General features: G+C 51.8%; 2 protein-coding genes across 7 annotated transcripts in view; both read left to right on the top strand.

Annotated features, from left to right (window-relative positions):
* Positions 1–7804, top strand: part of SEMA3F (semaphorin 3F) — a 30261-nt gene extending 22457 nt beyond the window's left edge. For 2 of the 5 annotated variants that reach the window (XM_007168703.2, XM_007168704.2), the window contains 12 exons: positions 60–179; positions 395–534; positions 654–768; positions 928–997; positions 1164–1308; positions 2166–2388; positions 3028–3116; positions 3249–3290; positions 3474–3631; positions 3822–3889; positions 4170–4303; positions 4963–7802. In XM_007168703.2, the coding sequence (XP_007168765.1) occupies positions 60–179; positions 395–534; positions 654–768; positions 928–997; positions 1164–1308; positions 2166–2388; positions 3028–3116; positions 3249–3290; positions 3474–3631; positions 3822–3889; positions 4170–4303; positions 4963–5373 (1715 nt within the window). In that variant the 3' untranslated portion in view covers positions 5374–7802. Of the gene's footprint in view, positions 1–59; positions 180–394; positions 535–653; positions 769–927; positions 998–1163; positions 1309–2165; positions 2389–3027; positions 3117–3248; positions 3291–3473; positions 3632–3821; positions 3890–4169; positions 4304–4571; positions 4906–4962 lie in introns of those variants that run through there. The other 3 variants (XM_007168705.2, XM_057555424.1, XM_028163207.2) reach the window with 3 other exon arrangements.
* A 2223-nt stretch (positions 7805–10027) lies between these two features.
* GNAT1 (G protein subunit alpha transducin 1) lies at positions 10028–20163 on the top strand. Of its 2 annotated transcripts, XM_007168700.2 has the most exons (9): positions 10028–15302; positions 16517–16559; positions 16666–16807; positions 16914–17071; positions 17157–17285; positions 17544–17673; positions 17967–18120; positions 18236–18427; positions 18803–20163. In XM_007168700.2, exons 1-8 carry the CDS (start codon positions 15197–15199, stop codon positions 18424–18426), a joined length of 1053 nt encoding a protein of 350 aa, XP_007168762.1. In that variant the 5' UTR covers positions 10028–15196; the 3' UTR covers position 18427; positions 18803–20163. The 2 variants fall into 2 exon arrangements, with proteins under 2 accessions (XP_007168762.1, XP_007168764.1); XM_007168702.2 differs by lacking the exon at positions 18236–18427.
* The last annotated feature ends 16 nt before the right edge of the window (positions 20164–20179 follow it).

Below are 20179 nucleotides of genomic sequence, written 5' to 3'. Positions count from 1 at the left end.
GCTGTGCACCAGCCTTAGCCAAGGGCGCCCCCCTGACTGACCCACTGGCCCACCCACAGATGAGGAGCTCTATGCGGGTGTGTACATCGACTTCATGGGCACCGACGCAGCCATCTTCCGCACGCTTGGAAAGCAGACGGCCATGCGCACGGATCAGTACAATTCTCGGTGGCTCAATGGTGAGCAGAGCCCGCAACACCTCCAGCGGGCAGCATGTCTGGGGTGCGGCACAGAGATCATAAAGAAACACTCGTGGGAGAATTATTGGCCCTTGACTGGCTGGGGCGGGGGTAGTTTCTTATCCCCGGAAGACTTGGGGGTCTTCTTGTACCTGGCCCGGGAAAGAGGCCTTGTCCAAGGAAGGTGCGGTCCACTGACGCCTGCCCGCCTGCAGACCCTTCATTCATCCATGCCGAGCTCATCCCTGACAGCGCTGAGCGCAATGACGACAAGCTCTACTTCTTCTTCCGTGAGCGGTCCGCGGAGGCACCGCAGAGCCCCGCCGTGTATGCCCGCATCGGGCGGATCTGCCTGGTATGAGGCCCCTTGCTGCCCCCTCCCCAGGCCCAGTCCTGGTTCCATCAGCCCTGCTCTGGCAGAGTCTTTGGGGTGAGTGAGCTGATCTGACCCAGCCCCTGCCCCCTGCCCCCCAGAACGATGACGGCGGCCACTGCTGCCTGGTCAACAAGTGGAGCACATTCCTGAAGGCAAGGCTGGTCTGCTCTGTGCCAGGCGAGGATGGCATCGAGACCCACTTTGACGAGCTCCGTGAGCACCCGGCAGGCGGGCGGGGGCCTATGGCTACCGCAGGGGATGGCGGCCAGATGGGTGGTCAGGGGAAGCCTGGTGCCCCCCACCCAGGAGTGGGCAGGGCCTTGGGGCTCGTGGCCAAGGTACCCTCCCAGCCCCCTCTCCTTCTGTCCCCAGAGGATGTGTTTGTGCAGCAGACCCAGGATGTGAGGAACCCAGTCATTTATGCTGTCTTTACCTCCTCGGGGTGAGACTGGGGCTGGGGCCGGCAGTGGCAGGGTGTGACTGAGTTGGGGGGCTATGATTTGTGGAGGACCCCATCCTGGTGGGGAGCTGTGGGTGAGGGCAGGCTGGGGAGGGACCCTGGGCCAAGGGTCTGCCCCACCCGCAGCAGCAGCCTGCCTTGCCCGCAGCTCTGTGTTCCGAGGCTCTGCCGTGTGTGTCTACTCCATGGCTGACATTCGCATGGTCTTCAATGGGCCCTTTGCCCACAAGGAGGGCCCCAACTACCAATGGATGCCCTTCTCAGGGAAGATGCCCTACCCACGGCCCGGCACGGTGAGGACCCCACTCACTCCACCTTTCCCTTTCCTCTCTTTCCACGAGAACTGTGCTGGGTCAGGCCCTTTGCAGACATGGGCCGCACCATCGTGGCACTCACAGCCAAGTTGGCGGGGGCGAGGGCAGAGGTGGACCATACACACATATAAACTCACCATTCACCCTCAATAAAGCTGAAGTTAAAACACACCATAAGGAAAACACCATTTACACACAGTGTCGGGCTGTGAAAGAATCCAGTTAGGATCCGGAAACAAAGATGGTGGCTGGGTGTGGCAGGCTGCTCCCTCTGGGAGGCTGTTGGAAGCTGAAGGTTGTAGGGAAGCCTCCCAGGCAGGCTGGAGGTGGGGGTGGGCAGGAGCCCCTGCAGTAGTGGGAGGCGATCCACCTGATCTTGGTGTGACATGGACCACTGCGGGAGTCTAAGCAGGAGAGCTTCGTGATCTGATCACATGCCTAGGGTGTTAAAGGAGCTCCGGGCCTGCCCTCCTGCTGAGCAGCAGTGGAGCTGGGGAAGGGGCGAACTGGAAGAACAGTCAGAGGAAGGAGACAAGGGGGTGGGGATGAGGACCTAGAAAGGCCATTGTCAGCTCTGCCAAACGCTGCCACAAAGTCATGGCACGTGAAGCTGGGGAGATGGCCATGGGATGTGACCATGTGAGACCTTGGGACCTCAGCTGGTGCCGGACCTGCAGAGAAGAGAGGTTGGGTATTGGGCAAAAGCCCAGATGGGTGTTCTGAGAAGCGGAGCAGGTGGAGCTGGTGGGGACAGACAGAGCGGAGACCTCTTCTGAAGCTAATGGGTCCAGAGTGCCCTGGGCAGCCTGGGCCTGACGCTCATCACCTGCCTGCAGTGCCCTGGTGGAACCTTCACGCCATCCATGAAGTCCACCAAGGACTATCCTGATGAAGTGATCAACTTCATGCGCACCCACCCACTCATGTACCAGGCCGTTTACCCTCTGCAGCGGCGGCCCCTAGTGGTCCGCACAGGTGCTCCCTACCGTCTCACCACTGTTGCCGTGGACCAGGTGGATGCAGCCGACGGGCGCTATGAGGTGCTTTTCCTGGGCACAGGTACCCACTGCTGCTCCCGGCCCCTCTGACACTGGGCCCACTGGGTGGAGGGTACTGATTCATAGGGCTGGGCCCTGCCCTGCTAGGGGGTTACTACAGGGTTGTCAGTGTCAGCTCTGCCACCTTCATCCTTTGGAGGCTTCTCTCTATTACCAGGATAACTGAGAATGGGGATGGCGAAACCCCATTTTCATCCCTATCCCTGGTGGCCGGGAGAGCAGGGACACTGGGTGCCTGGGGACCCATGTTTGGGCGGGAAGAGGGAGGACAGAGCCAGACACCTCCAGGATACCTGGGTCCAAATTCTGACACACATGCTCTCGTGTGCACATGCAAACTGCACACACCGCTGTTCCAGTAGCCCTCAACATAAGGGAATACTTCCTGCAGCCTGTTCGCAACTTCCCAAAATGAGGGTCTGGGGTCAGAGGGGCAGACTCTAGCTGTGACTGCCCCCTTATCCAGGGCCAGTCCCCTTAGACCTCTTCCCCTCATCTGGGAGCAACTCTTCAACCTTGGCACAGAGCTCCCACTCCACTGCCCTTGGGGGGTTTGGGCCCTGGTGGGGGAAGGGGCTGAGGCTGGTGCCCCTTTCCCAGCGTCCTCAGCCCCACTGAGGCCCTGCCCGGCCCGTTCCAGACCGCGGGACAGTGCAGAAGGTCATCGTGCTGCCTAAGGATGACCAGGAGATGGAGGAGCTCATGCTAGAGGAGGTGGAGGTCTTCAAGGTGGGTGTGACACCACCCAGTCCTGTCCTCCTCACCATGGCCCTCCTCAGTACCACCTCCTGACCTCAGACCTCCAGGTCAGGAAAGGAAGGGGGTCCCCAGGGTCATAAGCTAATCCCTATCTTCTTCTAGGACCCAGCACCTGTTAAGACCATGAGCATCTCTTCCAAGAGGGTGAGTTTTGGTGAGGTGGGCTGAGGGGAGGGATGGAGGCTGCTTCACCTTGGGGTCAAGCCCTTGGCAAAGAGATGGGGACACTGAGGCACAGAACAAGAAGGGGAGGAGCCTGGCCCAACTGGCTCCTAAGGAAGGCTGGCTATGGGGAGGGAACTGACAAGCTCCTACCCCTGCCCACAGCAACAACTGTACGTGGCCTCAGCCGTGGGCGTCACACACCTGAGCCTGCACCGCTGCCAGGCATATGGGGCCGCCTGTGCCGACTGCTGCCTTGCCCGGGACCCCTATTGTGCCTGGGATGGCCAAGCCTGTTCCCGCTATACAGCGTCCTCTAAGAGGTGTGAACCCCGAGACCCTTGGAATTTTGGCCACGAGACCCAGGGCTCTGTCCTGGAGGTCTAGAGGTGGATGTGATATTACCCTGGGGGACTTTATGGGTGAGACATCCTACCCTGGAGTTTCGGGGTTATAGAGACTTGGGGGGCAAGTTTTCTTGGGAATACTCCTTCAGGAGCTATCTTCATCCAGGAGGAGCCGCCGGCAGGACGTCCGGCACGGGAACCCCATCAGGCAGTGCCGTGGGTTCAATTCCAACGGTGAGTGCTGTGTCTCACCACTGGGTGCTCCTCGGTGCGGAGCTGTGCAGCCCACAGAGCTGCTCATGGGGCCCCCACTGGAAGGATTCTCACATGGTCCGTGGGGGTGAGGGGGTGAGGGCTTTTGGAGAAGGGATGTCCTTGGCCACCCCCTCAAGGAGTGGATGCCTGATGGCACAGCCCTGCCTGTATGGGTGGGTATCCCTGTATATGCCCCTCGCCAGCCTGCAGTCTGCCAAGAGGTAGTGCTGCTTTCACGTGGCACCCTCTTGTTCTACAGCCAATAAGAATGCCGTGGAGTCTGTGCAGTATGGCGTGGCAGGGAGCGCAGCCTTCCTTGAGTGCCAGCCCCGCTCGCCCCAGGCTACCGTTAAGTGGCTGTTCCAGCGAGATCCCAGTGACCGGCGCAGAGAGGTGATTTCCTGTGCCCCACAGTCAGTCCTCACCATGGTTGGGAGAGTCCCTTGTACAGTAGAAATTCTACGTGGGTGAAATGTGGTATAGAAACCAAACTGGGGCAGCCCTCATTCTAAGAAAGTCCTTCCAAGCTCCCTTCCCTATGTGGAGATCATTTGGGTGAAACCAGTTATATGGAAACTCTGTGGGGTGTCCATATTACATGGAAACTACTTGTAGGCATGCCTTTTTATATGAGAATTCCATATGTGTACTTTCTTGGCAGTATACCTCATTGTATGGAAATGTCACGTGGATGAGTTCCAGCATATGGAAATTCTGTGGGGTAGCCTTCCTATTATGGAAATACCTTCTAAGCAATCCCTTCTACATGGAAATTCTATGAGGGTGCCCCAACATCTATTTATTCTCATTAAATAGAAATTGTGTGTGTACTCCAGAATTCTCTCATTGTACAGAATCCCCTTATGGTCATTCCTCCTGAAATGGAAGTGTTTATTATTCAGATGTTATATGGAAACTTGTTTTTCTTGGTATATGGAAATTCTACATGGGTGCCCCTGCATGGGGTGGCCCCAGAGGTGGTCTGATCGGGGAGCTGGCCAGGGCAACAGGGTGGTCCTGCAGCCCCTGAGCCCCAGCCCCTGCCCCCACAGATGCGTGCAGATGACCGCTTCCTGCGCACGGAACAGGGCTTGCTGCTTCGCGCCCTGCAGCTTGGTGATCGCGGCCTCTACTCCTGTACAGCCACCGAGAACAACTTCAAGCATGTCATCACACGAGTGCAGCTGCATGTATTGGGCCAGGACGCCGTCCATGCTGCCCTCTTCCCACCCTCAGCTGTGAGCGTCCCACCGCCCCCAGGCGCCGGGCCCCCCACACCCCCTTACCAGGAGCTGGCCCAGCTCCTGGCCCAGCCAGAAGTGGGCCTCATCCACCAGTACTGCCAGGGCTACTGGCGCCATGTGCCCCCCAGTCCCAGGGAGGCCCCAGGGGCACCCAGGCCTCCTGAACCCCAGGACCAGAAAAAACCCCGGAACCGCCGCCACCACCCACCGGACACATGAGGCCTGCTGTCTGAGCCCTGCGATGGGCCGGCCTAGTCCTCGTCCCTTTTAATATAAAAGATATATATATATATATATATATATATATATATAAAATATCTATATTCTATATACACCCTGCCCCTGCAAAGACAGTATTTATTGGTGGGTTGTAAATAGCGTGCCTCAGCGGCAGCATCATCCAAAACTTAGACCCATGCTGGTCAGAGACGGCAGAAAACGGAGCCCACCTAACCAGGCCCGGCCAGTTGGCCGGGCCGGGCCAGGACCACACAGTCCCCAGGCTCAGCTGGGGAGTCTACCTGCTCGACAGCCGCCGCCAAGATCTACAGGACACAGGGAGGGAGCAAGCTCTACCTGGATGGGGCACGGACTGTACACCTTCGCCCATGTGTGCTGTTGGCATACATGTGGATGCGAGGACTGCTTTGGAGACCGGGGGTGGGGGTGAGGGCTCAGATGCGCTCAGAGAAGGGAAGAAGGGGCTGGCACAGGATGCCGGCTCCTGCCTGGGAGAGGGGCACTCAGTCAAGGCCAGCCCTTTCCTGGGTATTTATTCTCTATTTATTGGGGACAGGAGAAGAGGAGCCCTGCCTGGGTGGGGCAGCCCCTCCAGCCCCTCCTTCCCTCCCTGCCTGGCCACTCTACCTCTTTGCTTTCTCCGTGCTGCTGTGATGCAGGGGCTGGGAGAAAAGCAGAGGGGCCAGGCTGAGGGGAGAGGGGGTCATGGTGGAGGCCTGGGGCCTGCAGGGGCTCCCCAGGGCTCCCTTCTGCCCACCACTTCAGATGATGGGTGTAAATAGCTCTGGGGGGCAGTTGGGTAGGTGGGTGGGGGCTCCTGGCAGCCCTCTGCTGTTCAGGCCACACCTGCCCTTGGGTTCCATCTTGCTAATAAACACTGGCTCTGGGACTGGACTTTGGCTTTCTCCTTGGCAAAGGAGGGAGGACGGGGGTTCAGCCCATACCCAGATTATCTCCCTCCTGCCACCCCCCCCCCGACCCACCAATGTGGCTTGACCACCAGTTCCCCCACGGTCTCTTTTGCAAGCCCAGCGTCCATTCACTCACTCAATTGTTTGATCATTCGTTCACATTGCTTTCTCACTTGGCTTTGTGTCTTGCCAGGAACTCAGGACTCAGAATTGGCAAGACAAATCCACAGCCCTTACAGTTCAGCTGCCCCTGCCCTGGGAATCAACAAAATTCCCATTCTTCCTGCATCCTTCCAGCCAGATCTCAGCAGAGGGTCCAGCACAAGCAAATGTCCAGAGGCAGGGAAGACCAGGATATGTGGGGAGCTGCTGGAGAGGAGGAAGTGGTGCTGGGGGCCCCAGGCCAAATCTAACGAGTCAAGCTCTGGCAGGGGAAGCCAATAGCTATGGAGGCGCACGGATCCAGCAGGGCTTAGGGCCATACCTGGCAGGCAAGGGGAGCCAGGTGGCGACGGGGAGGCAGTGGAATGGTCCCACTTTAAGTAAACCCAATACGTAGAAAGCAGGTTCTTGTTGGTTTAACACACCTGGGCTCCTGCACCACCCCAACCCCCTGGGCAGTGTGTAGGGGCTGCAGAGACTCCCGGGGCCCACTTACAGCATGGTGGTGGGGTAGAGGACGAATGGGGCCTAAAGGTTGAAAGTGGCACAAATGATCTGTTGCTCCTGGACAGATCCCCCCCTCACCCAACAGAGTAGATGTTGAAGCCACCAGCTCACAGAGCCAGTATCCACTTCCCACACGTTTAGGGACAGCCTTTGTGTGTGTTTGTGTGTGTGTGAATTTTTTTATTGAAGTATAGTTGATTTACAATGTTGTGTTAATTTCTGCTGAAGAGCAAAGTGATTCAGTTATATATACATTCTTTTTTTTAAATATTCGTTTCCATTATGGTTTATCACAGAATATTGAATATATTTCCCTGTGCTATACAGTAGGACCTTGTTGTTTATCCATTCTGTATATAATAGTTTGCATCTGCTAACCCCAACCTCTCACTCCATCCCTTTCCCGCTCCACTCCCCCTTGGCAACCACAAGTCTGTTCTCTGTGTCTGTGAGTCTGTTTCTGTTTCATGAAAGTTCATCTGTGTCATATTTTAGATTCCACATATAAGTGAAATATAAGTGTCTTTCTGACTTACTTAGTATTATAATCTCTAGTTCCATCCATGTTGCTGCAAATGGCATCATTTCGTTCCTTTTTATGGCTGAGTAGTATTCCAGTGTATATATGTACCCCATCTTTATCCATTCATCTATTGATGGACATTTAGGTTGTTTCCATGTCTTGGCTATTGTGAATAGTGCTGCTATGAACATAAGGGTACATGTATCTTTTTGAATTACAGTTTTGTCCGGATATATGCCCAGGAATGGGATTGCTGGGTCATATGGCAACTCTATTTTTAGTTTTTTGAGGAACCTCCATACTGTTTTCCATAGTGGCTGCACCAACTTACATTCCCCCGAACAGTGTAGGAGGGTTCCCTTTTCTCCACACCCTCTCCAGCATTTGTTATTTGAGGACTTCTTAATGACGGCCATTCTGACCAGTGTGAGGTGGTACCTCATTGTAGTTTTGATTTTCATTTCTCTAATAATTAGCGATGTTAAGCGTCTTTTCATGTGCCTGTTGGCCATCGGTATGTCTTCTCTGAAGAAATGTCTATTTAGTTCCTCTGCCCATTTTTCAACTGGATTATTGTTTTTTTGTTGTTGAACTGCATGAGCTGTTTGTATATTTTGGAAATTAAGCCCTTGCTGATCGCATCGTTTGCAAATATCTTCTCCCATTCTGTAGGTTGTCTTTTTGTTTTGTTTATGGTTTCCTTTGTTGTGCAAAAGCTTTTATTTTTTAAATTTAATTTTATTTATTTTTTTATACAGCAGGTTCTTATTAGTTATCTATTTTATACATATTAGTGCATACATGTCAATCCCGATCTCCCAATTCATCCCACCACCACCACCACTACCCCCCGCCACTTTCCCCCCCTGGTGTCCATATGTTTGTTCTCTACATCTGTGTCTCTATTTCTGCCCTGCAAACCAGTTCATCTGTACCATTTTTCTAGGTTCCACATATATGCGTTAATATACGATATTTTTCTCTTTCTGACTTACTTCACTCTGTTTGACAGTCTCTAGATCCATCCACGTCTCTACAAATGACCCAATTTCGTTCATTTTTATGGTGACTAATATTCCATTGTATATATGTACTACATCTTCTTTATCCATTTGTCTGTCGATGGGCATTTAGGTTGCTTCCATGACCTGGCTATTGTAAATAGTGCTGCCATGAACATTGGGGTGCATGTGTCTTTCTGAATTATGGTTTTCTCTGAGTATATGCCCAGTAGTGGGATTGCTGGATCATATGGTAGTTCTATTTTTAGTTTTTTAAGGAACCTCCATACTGTTCTCCATAGTGGCTGTATCAATTTACATTGCCACCAACAGTGCAAGAGGGTTCCCTTTTCTCCACACCCTCTCCAGCATTTGTTGTTTGTAGATTTTCTGATGATGCCCATTCCAACTGGTGTGAGGTGATACCTCATTGTAGTTTTGATTTTCATTTCTCTAATAATTAGTGATGTTGAGCAGCTTTTCATGTGCTTCTTGGCCATCTGTATGTCTTCTTTGGAGAAATGTCTATTTAGGTCTTCTGCCCATTTTTGGATTGGGTTGTTTGTTTTTTTAATATTGAGCTGCATGTGCTGTTTATATATTTTGAAGATTAATCCTTTGTTCGTGATTCATTTGCAAATATTTTCTCCCATTCTGAGGGTTGTCTTTTCATCTTGTTTGTAGTTTCCTTTGCTGTGCAAGAGCTTTTAAGTTTCATTAGGTGCCATTTGTTTATTTTTGTTTTTATTTCCATTACTCTAGGAGGTGGATCAAAAAAAGATCTTGCTGTGATTTATGTCAGAGTGTTCTTCCTATGTTTTCCTCTAAGAGTTTTATAGTGTCCGGTCTTACATTTCGGTCTCTAATCCATTTTGAGTTTATTTTTGTGTATGGTGTTAGAGAGTGTTCTAATTTCATTCTTTTACATGTAGCTGTCCAGTTTTCCCAGCACCGCTTATTGAAGAGACTGTCTTTTCTCCATTGTATATCCTTGCCTCCTTTGTCATAGATTAGTTGACCATAGGTGAATCGGTTTATGTCTGGGCTTTCTATCCTGTTCCATTGATCTATATTTCTGTTTTTGTGCCAGTACCATATTGTCTTGATTACTGTAGCTTTGTAGTATAGTCTGAAGTCAGGGAGTCTGATTCCTCCAGCTCCATTTTTTTCCCTCAAGACTGCTTTGGCTATTCGGGGTCTTTTGTGTCTCCATACAAATTTTAAGATTTTTTGTTCTAGTTCTGTAAAGAATGCCACTGGTAATTTGATAGGGATTGCATTGAATCTGTAGATTGCTTTGGGTAGTATAGTCATTTTCACAATATTGATTCTTACAATCCAAGAACTTGGTATATCTCCCCATCTGTTTGTGTCATCTTTGATTTCTTTCATCAGTGTCTTATAGTTTTCTGAGTACAGGTCTTCTACTTCCTTAGGTAGGTTTATTCCTAGGTATTTTATTCTTTTTGTTGCAATGGTGAATAGGATTGTTTCCTTAATTTCTCTTTCTGATCTTTCGTTGTTAGTGTATAGGAATGCAAGAGATTTCTGTGCATTAATTTTGTATCCTGCAACTTTACCAAATTCATTGATTAGCTCTAGTAGTTTTCTGGTGACATCTTTAGGATTCTCTATGTATAGTATCATGTCACCTGCAAACAGTGACAGTTTTACTTCTTCCTTTCCAATTTGTATTCTTTTTATTTCTTTTTCTTCTCTGATTGCCACGGCTAGGACTTCCAAAACTATGTTGAATAATAGTGGTGAGAGTGGATATCCTTGTCTTGTTCCTGATCTTAGAGGAAATGCTTTCAGTTTTTCACCATTGAGAATGACGTTTGCTGTGGGTTTGTCGTATATGGCCTTTATTATGTTGAGGTAGGTTCCCTCTATGCCCACTTTCTGGAGAGGTTTTTTTTTTTTTTTTTAAATAATTTTTATTGGAGTATAGTTGCTTTACAATGTTGCGTTAGTTTTATAAATTTATTTATTTATTCATTTTTGGATGTGTTGGGTCTTAGCTTCTGTGCAAGGGCTTTCTCCAGTTGTGGCAAGCGGGGGCCACTCTTCATTGCGGTGCGTGGGCCTCTCACTGTCGCGGCCTCTCCCGTTGCGGAGCACAGGCTCCAGACGCGCAGGCTCAGTAGTTGTGGCTCACGGGTCTAGTTGCTCCGCGGCATGTGGGATCCTCCCAGACCAGGGCACGAACCCGTGTCCCCTGCAATGGCAGGCGGACTCCCAACCACTGCGCCACCAGGGAAGCCCCTCTGGAGAGTTTTTATCATAAATGGGTGTTGAATTTTGTCAAAAGCTTTTTCTGCGTCTATTGAGATAATCATATGGTTTTTCTTCTTCAATTTGTTAATATGGTGTATCCCATTGATTGATTTGCGTATATTGAAGAATCCTTGCATCCCTGGGATAAATCCCACTTGATCATGGTGTATGATCCTTTTAATGTGTTGTTGGATTCTGTTTGCTAGTATTTTGTTAAGGAGTTTTGCATCTATATTCATCAGTGATATTGGTCTGTAATTTTCTTTTTTTGTAGTATCTTTGTCTGGTTTTGGTATCAGGGTGATGGTGGCCTCATAGAATGAGTTTGGGAGTGTTCCTTACTCTGAAATTTTTTGGAAGAGTTTGAGAAGGATGGGTGTTAGCTCTTCTCTAAATGTTTGATAGGATTCACCTGTGAAGCCATCTGGTCCTGGACTTTGCTATTGTTTTCTTTGTTTCTATTTCATTTATTTCTGCTCTGATCTTTATGATTTCTTTCCTTCTACTGACTTTGGGTTTTGTTTTTTCTTCTTTCTCTAGTTCCTTTAGGTGTAAGGTTAGATTGTTTATTTGAGATTTTTCTTGTTTCTTGAAGTAAGCTTGTATTGCTATAAACTTCCCCTTAGAACTGCTTTTTCTGCATCCCATAGGTTTTGGATCATCGTGTTTTCATTGTCATTTGTCTCTAGGTATTTTTTGATTTCCTCTTTGATTTCTTCAGTGATCTCTTGGTTATTTAGTAACCTATTGTTTAGCCTCCATGTGTTTCTGTTTTTTATGTTTTTTTCCCTGTAGTTGATTTCTAATCTCATAGTGTTGTGGCTGGAAAAGATGCTTGATATGATTTCAGTTTTCTTAAATTTACTGAGGCTTGATTTGTGACTCAAGATGTGATCTATCCTGGAGAATGTTCTGTGTGCACTTGAGAAGAAAGTGTAATCTGCTGTTTTTGGATGGAATGTCCTATAAATATCAATTAAATCTGTCTGGTCTATTGTGTCATTTAAAGCTTGTGTTTCCTTATTAATTTTCTGTCTGGATGATCTGTCCATTGGTGTAAGTGAGGTGTTAAAGCCCCCCGCTATTACTGTGTTACTGTCGATTTCCTCTTTTATAGCTGTTAGCAGTTGCCTTCTGTATTGAGGTGCTCCTATGTTGGGTGCATATATATTTATAATTGTTATATCTTCTTCTTGGATTGATCCCTTGATCATTATGTAGTGTCCTTCCTTGTCTCTTGTAACATTCTTTATTTTAAAGTCTATTTTATCTGATATGAATATTGCTACTCCAGCTTTCTTTTGATTTCCATTTGCATGGAATATCTTTTTCCATCCCCTCACTTTCAGTCTGTGTGTGTCCCTAGGTCTGAAGTGGGTCTCTTGTAGACAGCATATATATGGGTCTTGTTTTTGTGTCCATTCAGCGAGCCTGTGTCTCTTGGTTGGAGCATTTAATCCATTCACATTTAAGGTAGTTATCGACATGTATGTTCCTATTACCATTTTCTTACTTGTTATAGGTTTGTTTTTGTAGGTCCTTTTCTTCTCTTATGTTTCCCACTTAGAGAAGTTCCTGTAGCATTTGTTGTAGAGCTGGTTTGGTGGTGCTGAATTCTCTTAGCTTTTGCTTGTCTGTAAAGCTTTTGATTTCTCCGTCAAATCTGAATGAGATCCTTGCAGGTAGAGTAATCTTGGTTGTAGGTTCTTCCCTTTCATCACTTTAAATATGTCGTGCCACTCCCTCCTGGCTTGTAGAGTTTCTGCTGAGAAATCAGCTGTTAACCTTATGGCAGTTCCCTTGTATGTTATTTGTTGTTTTTCCCTTGCTGCTTTCAATAATTTTTCTTTGTCTTTAATTTTTATCAATTTGATTACTATGTGTCTCGCTGTGTTTCTCCTTGGGTTTATCCTGCCTGGGACTCTCTGTGCTTCCTGGACTTGGGTGGCTATTTCCTTTCCCATGTTAGGGAAGTTTTCAACTATAATCTCTTCAAATATTTTCTTGGGTCCTTTCTCTCTCTCTTCTCCTTCTGGGACCCCTATGATGCGAATGTTGTTGCGTTTAATGTTGTCCCAGAGGTCTCTTAGGCTGTCTTCCTTTCTTTTCATTCTTTTTTCTTTATTCTGTTCCGCAGCAGTGAATTCCACTATTCTGTGTTCCAGGTCACTTATCTGTTCTTCTGCCTCAGTTATTCTGCTATTGATTCCTTCTAGTGTAGTTTTCATTTCAGTTATTGTATTGTTCATCTCTGTTTGTTCTTTAATTCTTCTAGGTGTTTGTTCTTTAATTCTTCTAGGTCTTTGTTAAACATTTCTTGCATCTTCTCGATCTTTGCCTCCATTCTTTTTTCGAGGTCCTGGATCATCTTCACTATCATTATTCTGAATTCTTTTTCTAGAAGGTTGCCTATCTCCACTTCATTTAGTTGTTTTTCTGGGGTTTTTATCTTGTTCCTTCATCTGGTACAAAGTCCTCTGCCTTTTCATTTTGTCTATCTTTCTGTGAGTGTGGTTTTCCTTCCACAGGCTGCAGAATTGTAGTTGTTCTTGCTTCTGCTGTGCAAAAGCTTTTAAGTTTGATTAGGTCACCTTTGTTCATTTTTCCTTTTATTTCTATTCCTTTGGGAGACTGACCTGAGAAAATATTGGTACAATTTATGTCAGAATGTTTTGCCTATGTTCTCTTCTAGGAGTTTTATGGTGTCGTGTTTAAGTCTTTAAGCCATTTTGAGTTGATTTTTGTGTATAGTGTAAGGGTGTGTTCTAACTTCATTGATTTACATGCACCTGTCCAGCTTTCCCAACACTAGGGACAGTCTTCAATGCTCAGTATCTGGGGCCCTGGCACCCCAGGTCCGCAAGAGTTGAGTCCTAAGACAGCCAGGTTTCCGGGGAGTTCAGCCAGAAGGGGCCTTGAGAGCCCAGGATTTGGGTCTTCTGATGGGAGGTGGCAAATCTCCAGAGGCTGGAACTCAACATTACATGCTCAGTTGAACCACTTCCACTCAGCAGCACGTCCTGTCCCATCTAAACCCCCACAGAGACCTCTGACCCTAAACTGAGGCGGCATGCCCTGGAGATACCCCTAGGCAGGTCCTAGATTACCGACAGGGGACAGAAAAGGAGTGGGGCTCATCTGCTCCTCCCCTGGGAACACCAGACCTGCTTCAGGACTCAGTTTTCCCATCTGATAACAGGCCTGCAAAACATTCCCTGGAAGAGCCTGGCCACCTCCGCAGGTCAGAGTGTTGCACCACGGGTACACGTAGACACAGGTATGTGCAAGTGTGCACACATACAGGCAGACACATGCATAAATGTACATGTACACAGGCAAGTGCACACACACATGCACATATACATGCACTTATACATTCATGCACACACACGCACATATTAACCCACTTTAGCACAATAAAGTACACATACAAACACATCTGCACATGAAGAGAAATGCACAAAAGCACATCCATGCACATGCACACACGGTACACAAACAGGCAAGCATAGACACACACATGCATTCACAAAGGCATAAAAATGCGACATAAACACACAAGTATACATAGACAAACGTGTCATGTCATTGCCTTGCTTGGTACCAGTAAAGTATACATGCACACACCCAGTACACGTAGCAGACATGCACACCCACCCAAGTCCATTGGAATCACGGAGGCACGTAGAGGCCTTGACCAGGTCAGATCCAGACCTTGGTACAGGGCAAATGCAATGTCCACCTTTCCCTCTTGACTCCCTGCTGAGCATGGAACCCTGGTTCAGAGTCACCAGCCCTTCTCAACTACGTCCTGCTGTGTGACCCTCTGAGCCTCCACTTCCTCATCAGTAAAATGATGTGGGTACCTATCCGCCAGGGCTGGTGTGAGCTAGGTAAGGAGCAGTGCTGAGCCCAGTGCTGGGCAGGGGTCAGGTGCTCCTTGCATGCTTCTCCCTCTACTCCCTGCTGCCAGGCCTACCCCCCAATGCCCCCACCCTGGAACTTGAGGCCCTCTCCTCCCCTTTCTGAGCCTGGATCCTGTGGAACATGTCTCCCTGCTCTGGAGCAGGGCAGGACTACCTCCAGGGTCTCTCCCAGAGGGTTTGGGGAGCAGCGTACAGGGGCTGCGGAGTCAGCAGTTGAGGGATTGGGGCCATGCCAGCCTGATTAGGGCGGCTGGGGGCTGAGCTGGATTCACCTGTCCTTGTCTCTGATTGGCTCTTGGGTACCAACAACCCCCAAATCCTACTAAGCAGCCCCAATAGGGCCTGCACAGGTCTGTGGACAGCCAGTTGATTGCCAGTTCTGAGGTCAGAAGGGTGTCTGGGGAGGCCAGAGGCTGGCCTGAGCCTGGCTCTGGGGATCCCCTGCATCCAGAAGAGCCAACTGACCACCCTGTTCCTTCATCTCCTCCTGGGACCATGGGGGCTGGGGCCAGCGCTGAGGAGAAGCACTCAAGGGAGCTGGAAAAGAAGCTGAAAGAAGATGCCGAGAAGGATGCTCGAACCGTGAAACTGCTGCTTCTGGGTAAGGGTGTGGGCTGAGGTGAGGCCACTGCTACTAATCAGAGGCCCAGGGGCAGGCAGGTGGCCCTTCTGTGAAGTAGGTGTGACTTGGGAGACAGAATGAGCCTGCAACCTGGCAGGGAACAGAGTGGGAGCCCTGGCCAAGCAAGCCCTGGCCAAGCCTTGACAAGTGTTGCCTTGGCTCCCTAAGGCTGGGTATCCCACAGAACCCCTCTCCAGAGGGCCCAGCCTCAGGCAACCTCCCCTCCCAAGAAGTGTGTGCCAATCTCACTTTTGTAGAGATGTGTGTACGAGGCCTAGTTTTGCCCTGGCTGCGCTCCCTCAAACACCAGCCTTTGGCTTGATGGGCCTGCTGGGCAGGGCTCAGAAACCAGGGGCCTCCTTGGGAGCCCCACAACAAGGCTGCTCCCTTGGGAAGGAGAAGGTCACAGTCCTCCTGAGAGTGGGAAGCCTGTAGGACCACCCAGATCCACAGACAATGACCCTCAGTTTCCCGAGCTTTATTGTTGACAGACCTGCAGAACAATTAAAGGGGGTAGGGGGTACTAAGGCCCAGCCAGGAATAGATAAAGCCATGTCCTTTGTCCCATGGGTAGTGAGGGGACATGGGGCTGATCTAGTACCCCAAGGCCACTTCCTCTCCCCAAGGGAAGAAGGAGCTGCTTTGAGAGGGCAGTGCAGGCTCTACCCAGGCTCTCCAGGGTCCAGCCAGACAGCTGGATGTGGGCAGAGGGACCAAGCCAGAGTACCCCAGGGAAGAGAGAGAGGCTAAGCCAGAAATTCCGTTAACTGTGCCCAACACCCGCATGAGAACAGGCTCAGAGGGGCTGTTAGCTCTGTCCTCTCCCCCAGCAAAAGGCGCTAATTCCCTCTGAGCCTCTTGGAGACACTTCCTCCCACCACAGGTGAAAAGCAGGGGTTGACCTGGCTCAAATAATCCCATGCATGCAGTACCAGAATCTTCCACAAGGTGGAGCTCCAGGTTTCTTTATTTTTGTCCTCAGAATAATAAAAGACTGAAAATACCAGGGTCTTGAAGTCTCCTCAGCACAGTCGAGGCTGTCGATTCCCCTCGTCAGCCCCCTTCTGTCACTCCCGACGTTTACGTTTTGCCGCCAGGGCATCATGACCTGACTTTGGGGGTTGGGGGAAAAACAGGTGTGATAGAGGGGGCAGTGCGGTCAGCGCGTCTCTGAGGTAGGGTTTCCATTCCAGGTGCCGGTGAGTCCGGGAAGAGTACCATTGTCAAGCAGATGAAGTGAGTGCCCCTGCCCTACCCGAGGCCCCTGGGGGTGGGCACACGCACGAGGTCTGTCCTTCCCCACCTACCCAAGAGGCGCTTACCCGGCTCCCCACGGCCGCAGGATCATCCACCAGGATGGGTACTCGCTGGAAGAGTGCCTCGAGTTCATTGCCATCATATATGGCAACACGCTACAGTCCATCTTGGCCATCGTGCGCGCCATGACCACGCTCAATATCCAGTATGGAGACTCCGCGCGCCAGGTGTGCCAAGAGACTAGCTGAACAGGGTTTCTGGGGACTCGAGGTGCGAGGCTGGGCCCAAGTCTATGGTCACCACCAACCACTCCCCTGCCCCCCCCCACCCCAGGACGATGCCCGGAAGCTGATGCACATGGCGGACACCATAGAGGAGGGCACGATGCCCAAGGAGATGTCAGACATCATCCAGCGTCTGTGGAAGGACTCGGGTATCCAGGCCTGTTTCGATCGCGCCTCGGAGTACCAGCTCAACGACTCTGCTGGCTAGTGAGAGCACAGGCGGGGCGCGGGGCGGGCGGGGCCCTGCCACGCCTCTCCACCCAACCCTACCCACACCCCGGATCTCCCGCAGCTACCTCTCGGACCTGGAGCGCCTGGTAACCCCGGGCTACGTGCCCACTGAACAGGACGTGCTGCGCTCGCGTGTCAAGACCACTGGTATCATTGAGACGCAGTTCTCCTTCAAGGACCTCAACTTCCGGTACGACCCCGCGCCCTAGCTCTCGCTCTCCGGGGGCCTGCCCGTAAGTTCACTGCCTGAGGCCCCGGCTGATCCCAGAGGCCCCATCCCTACGAGAGACCCTGCCCCTTCTCGGACAACCCGCCCGCAGAAATGCCCGGCCCCTCCGGATGCCACTCCCATCGGGGTGCCTCCCAGCCAGCATTAGGAAACCAGGGGATGCCTGTGGGCACGTCCAGGGGACTCGATGCGCCGGCTCAGGTTCCCACGGCCCCGCAGGATGTTCGATGTGGGCGGGCAGCGCTCAGAACGCAAGAAGTGGATCCACTGCTTCGAGGGTGTGACCTGCATCATCTTCATCGCGGCGCTCAGCGCCTACGACATGGTGCTTGTGGAGGACGACGAAGTGGTGAGTGCTCCAGCAGGGCCTGAGCGTTTGAGCGGGGAGGAGGAGAGCGGAAAGCAGAGACAGCGCTGCGGGCGCGGGGAGCATCTGAGAGAGGACATTCGACCCAGAGCGGTCTGAAGGAGGAGATGAGGCAGCCTGCTGCCCTGCTCAGGGGGGCGAAGGGGGAGACGGTCTTGGAGCTGTCTGGGCAGGGAGGCCCCGGAGCCCAGAGAGCAGGGATCTGCCCGCCGGCCGCAGCCAGGTGGGGGCTGCGGCCGCAGTCCCCGGTGCCCGACAGCCTCTGCCCTCCTCAGAACCGCATGCACGAGAGCCTGCACCTATTCAACAGTATCTGCAACCACCGCTACTTCGCCACCACGTCCATCGTGCTCTTCCTCAACAAGAAGGACGTTTTCTCGGAGAAGATAAAAAAGGCGCACCTCAGCATCTGCTTTCCGGACTACAATGGTGAGACCCTCGGCCCGCCGCCAGGCGGCGTCTCAAACCCACGATCTCGGCCTGCGCTCCTCCCGCCGCGGGGAGGATTTGCTACCGGGAGTGAGAACTCCCCCTTCCCCGCCAGGGCCCAACACATATGAGGACGCGGGCAGTTACATCAAGGTGCAATTCCTCGAGCTCAACATGAGACGCGACGTGAAGGAGATCTATTCCCACATGACGTGCGCCACCGACACACAGAACGTCAAGTTTGTCTTCGACGCTGTCACCGACATTATCATCAAGGAGAACCTCAAAGACTGCGGCCTCTTCTGAGGTGGCTCCTCGCGGGCCGGGATGCTCCCTTGTCGTGCCTCTTGGTCTCAGTACCCCAAGCCCCATCCCCTGCTCCCCATCCCACCTCTCGACTGCAGGCCCCTCCCCAGCTCTCCAGATCCACTCCACTGCCTGCCTTCTGGCCCCCAACTTCCAGACCCTATTGCTTCCAGGCCCCACCCTGACTCCTCAGGCTCCACCCCATGGCCATAGGCCCCTCCCTTGGCTCACAACCCCCACCCACTCAAGCTCTTTTGACCCCGCCCCAACTCCCCAGGTGTCACTGCTTCCAAGCCCACCTCCACCTGTCTCTCAGCCTAAACCCAATTATTTGAGTGCTTAGGAATGTTGACTCTGTTCCTTTTTCTCTTCACAGGTGCCTGAACTCAAGCGTTCCTGAGACCCTGTAGCCCTTGCCGCCTTGTAGCCCCAATCCGCATGACCCCTATCAGCCCCCCAGGACTCCTGGGCTCCAGCCTGTGGCCCCACCAGCCACAGATTCAAAACCCTAAGCCCTGCTAACCTTGAGGGACTTACCCTCCCCCATGGCTCCCAGGATCCCCAGGTCTCCCAGAGTCCGGTGCCCCCAGCCACCCCAGCACTGCCCTTCACGGCCTGGCTGCACTGGCCTCCAAGACCCACCACAGCCAGCCCCAGCTAGGAGCAAGCAGGACTTGGGGCAGCTACAGCTCACAGTGACTCAGCAGTACCCCACTGACCAATCTCCTTCTGCTCTCCTGCCCCAGGAGGCCCGTGATTCACCTGGTGGGTCTGGGTTCAGCAAACAGCCCTCCCTCCCAGAGTTTCATGAAGGGCAGGGGGGCAGGAAGGGAACCCTCCTCCAAGCAGCCCTGCTGCTTACCATCAGCCCATTCTAGCCTTACCACCTCCATGTGACGAGTCTGACACCCATCTGCCCAGTGGCCAGTGACTGCCCCACCCAGCAGCTTTAGGGGTCCAAAGTCCAAGCCAGCTCTGGCCTGTGAAACTCATATATAGACGAATTAGTGAGTGGGGGCAAGCCTGGGAGCTCCTGGTGCCAGGAAGAGACTCAAGCTGGACCCTTCCCCACATATCCTAACCCCTTCACCCACAGGCTCTGCCCCCTCCATGCTTGGACACTGTATTCATGTCCTACTAACTTACACACCCACAGTACTCCAGGCCAGTCTGTTGAGGGAGGGTACTGTTGACACCAGCTGTGGCCAATGGCTGAACTGTCCTGAGGGGTGGCTGGGAGCAGAGTCCAGCTCCCATCGATCAGCCCCAGGCAGGGGATTTGGGACAGGAAGGAGGCCCAGATTGTGCCCAGAGGGGTCTGCCCCAGGTAGGGTCATAAGCAAACCCAGGTGACCCTCTTGTCCCTGCCAGCAGCTTCTCTCATCCTTCCCATTCAGGGCCCATTCCCTGGTGGGAAAAACTGAGGTCCGTGCCTGAACCATCAGTGACAAAGGCATCCATGTCCCCACACCCCTGCTCCCTACTTCCTCATCAAGCACCAAGTCCTCGCTGATGCTCGTGGGCTGGGGCCTGTGCTGTAGTCGAGGGCAAGGAGCATCCGTCTAACAAGGCCAGGGCATAATTTGCACTCCCTTCAGCTAGATACACAGACTCAGCAATAAATCTTTGCATCAGGCCCCAGCTGTCCTTTCTTGGGGGGAGGGGGAGAGTGTTAATGATCATGAGTCATGCAAATTTATTAAGTGCCCAGTGCTGGGCTGGACGTGAGTGGGAAGGTGGTCCTTTCCAGGGA

This window comes from Balaenoptera acutorostrata, chromosome 10 (assembly GCF_949987535.1).
Source record: "Balaenoptera acutorostrata chromosome 10, mBalAcu1.1, whole genome shotgun sequence".
In the NCBI taxonomy this organism is placed as follows: Eukaryota; Metazoa; Chordata; class Mammalia; order Artiodactyla; family Balaenopteridae; genus Balaenoptera; species Balaenoptera acutorostrata.
Note: the sequence above shows the minus strand (reverse complement) of the source record. Positions and strands in the feature narration are given on the sequence as shown.

What these genes read in the sequence shown, in the direction of transcription:
- GNAT1 (XM_007168700.2), top strand. Translation starts at nt 15,197, where the DNA reads ATGGGGGCTGGGGCCAGCGCTGAGGAGAAGCACTCAAGGGAGCTGGAA. An exon ending in TTCAAGGACCTCAACTTCCG is followed by an intron (nt 17,286 to 17,543) that starts GTACGACCCCGC and finishes ACGGCCCCGCAG; the next exon opens with GATGTTCGATGTGGGCGGGC. An exon ending in TTGTGGAGGACGACGAAGTG is followed by an intron (nt 17,674 to 17,966) that starts GTGAGTGCTCCA and finishes TGCCCTCCTCAG; the next exon opens with AACCGCATGCACGAGAGCCT.